The sequence below is a fragment of the Leptodactylus fuscus genome, chromosome 1 (assembly GCF_031893055.1).
Source record: "Leptodactylus fuscus isolate aLepFus1 chromosome 1, aLepFus1.hap2, whole genome shotgun sequence".
Classification (NCBI taxonomy): Eukaryota; Metazoa; Chordata; class Amphibia; order Anura; family Leptodactylidae; genus Leptodactylus; species Leptodactylus fuscus.
Genome location: NC_134265.1, coordinates 335745806 through 335753779, shown reverse-complemented (window position 1 = coordinate 335753779; position 7974 = coordinate 335745806). Strand labels below are relative to the sequence as shown.

General features: G+C 39.7%; 1 protein-coding gene across 5 annotated transcripts in view; it reads left to right on the top strand.

Annotated features, from left to right (window-relative positions):
- Positions 1–1704: 1704 nt before the first annotated feature.
- REEP1 (receptor accessory protein 1) overlaps positions 1705–7974 on the top strand; it is a 75431-nt gene continuing 69161 nt past the window's right edge. Inside the window, exon 1 of one of the 5 annotated variants that reach the window (XM_075261290.1) lies at positions 1705–2019. In XM_075261290.1, the coding sequence (XP_075117391.1) occupies positions 1988–2019 (32 nt within the window). In that variant the 5' untranslated portion in view covers positions 1705–1987. Of the gene's footprint in view, positions 2020–2164; positions 2318–7974 lie in introns of those variants that run through there. The other 4 variants (XM_075261273.1, XM_075261282.1, XM_075261265.1 and 1 more) reach the window with 4 other exon arrangements.

The window sequence follows — 7974 nt, the reverse complement described above, 5'->3', positions numbered from 1 at the left end:
CTGACTGTCAGGAACGCCCTTCTGACTGTAAAGCGCTACAGTACTGGGACCGATAGCGCTTTACCCGGGGCACAGATCGTGAAAGCCGACAGTGCGCTGAATTCAGCGCACTGTCGGCTTTCCTGCAGTATATAGAACTGCCTGTGCCAAAATCAGTGAAAGGTCCTCTTTAAGTGGGTTTTTAAAACCCTCCGCAGGTGTGCATAGATGATAGATAGATATGAGACATAGATAGATAGATAGATAGATAGATATGAGCTAGATAGATCCTACTATTATAAATGTGAAAGTTTGTGTGTTTGGATGTTTGCTCCTCAATCACGCAAAAACGGCTGAACGGATTTGAATGCTCATAGATAGCTTGTAACGTCAATTAACACATAGGCTACTTTTTGGCTTCACGACTGTTATGAATTTATGTTCACATACTATATTACACTGCTCTTGCCAGCAGCTTATTTCAGGTTTTGATAAAGCCAGGTCTGTTATCTCTCTATGTAAACACACAGCTTAACCCTCAGTGGATTGTGTACATGCATTTGCATATTATCTGATCTGCTCCAGGCAATGCTGACACACTGGATGGAAAAACACCTTTAATGTAAATTGGCAGTTTGCTACTTTTTTACATGCCGGGAAAAATAAAAATCTAATTTGTTGCAAAATTCTAAAACAAAGACAGCTATGAAGGTATCCAGAAGTCACAGAGTTCTCCTCAAGCGGAGCTGACAGGGATCATTGATACCAACAACAAACTCATTATATGGTTTCCCAGCGAGCTGGTGAGATGCTGGAAGAATCATGGGCACAATGCGAGGAACAAGTTCAGCGGCAGGCCAGCTTGACAACTGCCAAAATGCCGAAGCAGGTGGATTATCAAAGCCAACACACTCATTATATGGCTTCCCAGCGAGCTGCCGGGATGCCGGAACAATCACAGGCATGGCGTGAGGAACAAGTTCAGCAGCAGGACAGCTTGAGATCTGCTGAAACACCGGAGGAGGCAAACCATCGACAGCAGAAATTTGCTGAATATAGGCGGATCATCGAAGCCAACAACACACAAACGAAGTCGTGAGCAGAGGCTAGTATTAAATAGATATGAGATGATAGATAGATAGATAAATAGATAGATAGATATGAGATAATAGAGAGATAGATATAGATAGGAGATAGATAGATGGATCGAGATGATAGAGCGATAGATAGATAGATAGATAGATAGATAGATAGATAGATAGATAGATAGATAGATAGATAGATAGGAGATAGATAGATAGATAGATAGATAGGAGATAGATAGATAGATAGATAGATAGATAGATAGATAGGAGATAGATAGATAATCAAGCAGTTGATATAGAGTATGTAGCTAGATACAGTAGAGTATAGATACGGTTAGATAGATACGATTACACAGCTACATATCACATATCTAACAATTAGACATTATCGAATATACCATATACACTATAGTGATTAAATGACCTGAGCATGACCTCAAGGCATCATAAACAAATGAGCCATGACCAGATCACCAGCTGCAGAACCTCTTTAATACCACCCCCTACCCCCCATTCCAGTATATGTCATTCTCCCTCCCAGACAAAAGGCTGTCAGCCACCACCCTGTCTCTACAGTAGCAATGTAAATCCAGGACATGGGCTCCTGAGCAGTGGCAGGTTGGAGGGGGTGTATGAAGCATGCTGTACATCTCCCCACCCCTATCCTTCACTCCTCCTTCCAGAATATGATCGCTGAAGGAGCCGAGCAGCTGCTTACAAATTGCTAAACCCTCACCCTCTTCCACCCTGGGCTGTGTAAGCATTTTCTATGTAGGCTGGAGAGGAGGACCTGCCCCTGACACATCCTATTAGCCAGTCCCCACAGCTGGATTCTGTAGCCTGGGCTGTGCGCACACTAATGGCTGAGCCCTGCATGTAACATATCACAGAGAACATACCCTGCAGGACCCAGCTGATCAGCCATGGTGTCATGGATCATATCCAGGCTTGTAGTGTAAGTATACCCTCCTTATCTCAATGTGACACCCATGCACAGCTCGCCTATGTCAGTGCAAGGTGATCTGTCAGATGCTATATTTAGCTGTTGTCTTTCCCATGTGCTGCCCCTAGGATATAATAAAAGAGCACACAATGGTGTATGGCAGCCCTGACACTATACGGTTAAGGGCTTCTGTTTTTTTGCATGGCACCCATTTCTTCATCTTGGCTCTATCTAGCACACTTTGTTTTTGTGCAAGGGGGGTAAACATTTGCTATTGACACCAGCAGATGGCTCTGTAGTAGAATTACAGGTATTTGTCATTTATGTTGCATTATTGCTCTTATTGTTGCCATCTCTTTATTGTCACCTGGCTTGTTACATTGTATACGCTGGAATTGCCTGTGATGATTGCAGATTGTGTATTTCCTGGGTGGGAGAGGGGTCACTAGTGATGAAATATTCATTGCACATCTGTGATAAAATAGAGCAGGCACGATTCTGATATAATATGTAGGGGCAATGATGTAATGGCAGGATGGCTGGGCAGGGTATAGAGATGGATATGGAGTCTGGGCCTTGTAGCATATATACATGTGATACCGAATACAGTTGATTCTAAGCATTGTGTTTGATAGGAACTGGTTCTGGTTCAGAGGCCCAGCCTTTCTTTGTTCACATGAGGTGTATCCATATCATCGTCTTCCTCGGTGTATATACCTCGCTCTTTGTGAATATTCTGATGGGTTTTCGTATTAATCAATGTATTGTCTAGTGCACAGTTGTCATCTTTATACTAATATAAAATAATCACATTTATAGATAATTTTACGTACTGTCATAAAGCCTGTGTGTATGGAACACTTGCTACAGGCTTTAGTCGGCCATACAAATTCACAGCTGCCGAATTCAATGCATCTGACCAACCTTATATATGTGATGCCCCCCAAACACTTGTATGACAGTAAATGTCTGGGGAGATAAGGATCGGGCCGTAGGATTTCAGCAGCCCAATCCTTTTGTTCTTGTTGCCTCTGACAGCAGCTATGTCCCCTCTCTTGTTCAGGACAGATGACCCTCCCAGTCATGCCATGTGGACATATATATATATATATATATATATATGACTCAGGCTAGATAGCTGTAGGCTGTTGATAGCTTTCTAAAATATATGATCTACATTACATTTGTTGTTCATGTATCTAAGGCTGTGTTCACATATCTGTTAGGCTACATGCACTTGGATGGATGGTACATGGATGATATCCATGTGTGGTCTGTGCCCTCCAAGGACCCATTCATTTCATTAATGATCCCAGCCAGGCAGGACTGAGTTTTGCTAACAGCCCCTTAACTGTGATAATACATAGGCATGTGTATAGGGGCCATAAGAAAATAATGGGTCACAGATAGCACCCAGACAAGGCACACATCCATGTCTATGGAGCCTCAGTTTATTCTATCAGGTTCCCTTTACTCTTTGACCATAGTGTTCAATGTTGCTATTCACCATCTGGAAAAACATAAACCTGATGGATCCATTTTAAGTGAATAGGTGTAAAAACAGGATATTACAAAGAGCCTCTCTTGCTGTGGAGGACCCAGCCCATCAGTGCATTGTACAGACAGTCCATTGGTTTCAATGAGCACTATACAATGCATAACTTCCCCTGAGGTGGCGCTGTAAGGAAATTAAACCCTTGCTTCTACGTTACAGATCACGACATATCATTGGGGGTCCCGCGAGTAGGAAACCCTCTTATCATTTCGTTGTCAGGAAATCCTTATACCAAAAGATTTTCAAAGCAGACGGCTCTTTAATCTGTTCCAGATGTTCACCTTTATTATTATTCCAGCAAGTAAATGTTGCGGTGATAGGTTCGGTTTAGTACAATAGGTATTCAGGCAGGCTCTAAGCTCCTATACCTACAGGTCCCAGAAATGGAGAACGCCAGATGGGTATTTCAGAGCAGACTGGTATTAAGTGACAGTATCCTTGTATATTACTTGCTAGTTGTGACAAGAGCCAGATTGGATATTTTAGGGTTAAACCTTTTTAGGCTCTGCGGTAGGAAAGTGACTAGGGCATTGTTGTTCTCCTGCCAAAGCTTGTAGGGCTGGACTGTACTCGAGTACTGCTGAGCCATGTGCAGCAAACATCCAATATGTCATCTGTAATCACTGGAGATATAGATATAGATAGATAGATAGATAGATAGATAGATAGATAGAGAAAAAAGAAAAATGAACGGCACCACTTAAATTCTGGACAGGCTTCTTCTTAAACCAGTAAAACAACCAACAACGGATATATGTCAGGCAAACATGTATCTCCTTTTAATCAAGGTGGTGCTCACTGCATAAAACAGCATAAAGTCCACAAAAATAAAGAAAAAAAGATCAGGGCCCTCACCCAAGCAGACATATATAAAACCAAAACTCCTTTATTGAAAATCTTCTAAAAGATCGGTACAGCGTGGAGAGGATGGTAACGTTTACAACAGCGACGATCGTTTGATCAGGCTGATGAAATGCGGTTAGCATGAAACGATCATCGCTGTTGTAAATGTTACCATCCTCTCCACGCTGTACCGATCTTTTAGAAGATTTTCAATAAAGGAGTTTTGGTTTTATACATGTCTGCTTGGGTGAGTGCCCTGATCTTTTTTTCTTTATTTTTGTGGAGATAGATAGATAGGAGATAGATAGATAGATAGATAGATAGATAGGAGATAGATAGATAGATAGATAGATAGATAGGAGATAGATAGATAGATAGATAGATAGATAGATAGATAGATGATAGATAGATAGATAGATAGATAGATAGATAGATAGGAGATAGATAGATAGATAGATAGATAGATAGGAGATAGATAGATAGATAGATAGATAGATAGATAGATAGGAGATAGATAGATAGATAGATAGATAGATAGATAGATAGATAGATAGATAGGAGATAGATAGATAGATAGATAGATAGAAGATAGATAGATAGATAGATAGATAGATAGATAGGAGATAGATAGATAGATAGATAGATAGATAGGAGATAGATAGATAGATAGATAGATAGGAGATAGATAGGAGATAGATAGATAGATAGATAGGAGATAGATAGATAGGAGATAACTAGATAGATAGATAGATAGATAGATAGATAGATAGATAGATAGATAGGAGATAGATAGATGATAGATAGATAGATAGATAGATAGATAGATAGATAGATGATAGATAGATAGATAGATAGATAGATAGATAGATAGGAGATAGATAGATAGATAGATAGATAGGAGATAGATAGATGATAGATAGATAGATAGATAGATAGATAGGAGATAGATAGATAGATAGATAGATAGATAGATAGAAGATAGATAGATAGATAGATAGGAGATAGATAGATAGATAGATAGATAGATAGATAGATAGATAGATAGGAGATAGATAGATAGATAGATAGATAGATAGATAGATAGATAGGAGATAGATAGATAGATAGATAGATAGATAGATGATAGATAGATAGATAGATAGATAGGAGATAAATAGATAGATAGATAGATAGATAGATAGATGATAGATAGATAGATAGATAGATAGATAGATAGATAGGAGATAGATAGATGATAGATAGAAGATAGATAGATAGATAGATAGATAGATAGGAGATAGATAGATAGATAGATAGATAGATAGATAGAAGATAGATAGATAGATAGGAGATAGATAGATAGATAGATAGATAGATAGGAGATAGATAGATAGATAGATAGATGATAGATAGATAGATAGATAGATAGGAGATAGATAGATAGATAGATAGATAGGAGATAGATAGATAGATAGATAGATAGATAGATAGATAGATAGGAGATAGATAGATAGATAGATAGATAGATAGATAGGAGATAGATAGATAGATAGATAGATAGATAGATGATAGATAGATAGAAGATAGATAGATAGATAGATAGATAGATAGATAGATAGATAGGAGATAGATAGATAGATAGATAGATAGATAGGAGATAGATAGATAGATAGATAGATAGATAGATAGATAGATAGATAGGAGATAGATAGATAGGAGATAGATAGATAGATAGATAGATAGGAGATAGATAGATAGATAGATAGATAGGAGATAGATAGATAGATAGATAGATAGATAGACACCCCTTATGAATAGCACTGATACCTAATTTTCAGTATATAATTAAAGGGGCTTTCCAGGACTTTAATATACAGTACATAATCTTTCCTTAGGGCAGTCCATAAATATTTGACTGATGGAGGCAGACTCGGACTGGCTAACAGGGGAGCAGATGAATCCCCCGGTTGGCCCCTGGCCTAGGGAGGCTCGATCCCCCAAACCCTGTAAGAGTGGTGCAGGACACTCTATACTCACTGCACGCTATACAGATAGGCAGCATACAGCATCTCAGCCAGTATATGCTCCCATATAATAAACTACCCAGTTCATCCTATCCTATCCTAGTGCAGCTCAGTCACACACAAGTAAGGTCAAAGTGTCCCCCTTCCCTGATCAACCCCTTCATTTTGCCAATCGGCAGAGGATCCACAGTATCACACCTCTACCACTGTATACTAAGGGCCTATTTTAATCATTAGTGACATAGCAACCTATAAACCATCTACTGCTGTCTAGTTTATGGCGGCTTGGGCTGGTTTTCTGGGTAATTGATATTGACGTAGTGGCTGCTGAGAACAGCTGATCGGCTGGGGTGTTGGACCTTTGCTGATCTGATATTGATATGATATTTTTGTACTATTTGTGATCATATCCTTTTGTTCCTCACTGTTTCCAAGATCACTGCTTGCTGCTGGTGAACAGTCACACAGAAGATTGAAAGCCAGCAGACGAAAGTTGTCTGCTGAGAACAAACATTCCTGGAGTTTTCTCATCTCACCCACCTGAGTAGTCACCCCTCCATTACCTGACCAGCCATCGGCTTACAGTACTCTAAATACATATGCTTTCATGGACCATTTTTAACCCTAGCGGCTCAATTTTAGGAAGAAGAGCTTCATACTATGGCATGCATTTAAGAATGTTTCTCCATGGTCCTCATTGTAAAATTTGAGATACCCAATAGCACCCATAGAACTGTGATAGTGAACAAGGCGAGGACTGCATGGCGACCTTACTCTTATCGTGAGTGGAGAAGTCAAAGGGCGATGGGAATTACGGCCAAAGTTGCCATGTAGCCCTTGCCAAAGCATTAAGTGTAATATAGAGCTCTGTCATGTAACAAACCGTGCAGCAGTGCGAGTAGGACCAAATGTGTTTTTAGCTTGGATATCACCATTCGTTGAGAGCAAACACAGATCTCTAAAATGGTAAGAACTGGAACACAAAATACATTAGAAAGCTGGCGAACATGCACATTGTGTTAGGTTTCACCTCTGGTTGTCAGTCACTTTTCCAGTGTTGTAGGACATGCTATGTTTATTTGCACCCCATGTGCTGAACCCCAGGTTTTTCCTTATTTACATGGTTGCAGATTTTATTTTATATGTAGATTGTGAGCCCCATATAGGAATCACAATATACATTTTTTTTTCCTATCAGTATCACGGGGAGAACATACAAACTCCTTGCAGATGTTGTTCCTGGTGGGATTCAAACCAAGGACTCCAGTATAGCAAGGCTGCAGTGCTAACCACTAAGCTGTGTTGCCCCTCATGTTTGCAGATTTGCTCTGACTACTCCCCCTAGTTACTTACACAAGCCTGCTACACCCCTTTATACACTAAGGCATTGGTTTCATTGATTTCATGGCCTACACAGATTGCTTCATGAATGACTGCAAAGAAAAAAATCAATATCTGCCATACTGTGCTCACAAAACTGAGAGTCACTTTGCATAAAATGTGGATCATACTTGCAGTGGGAAGCCGTTCTTGTGATTGTAGTGTTCCCTGAAGCCTGCCAAGTTA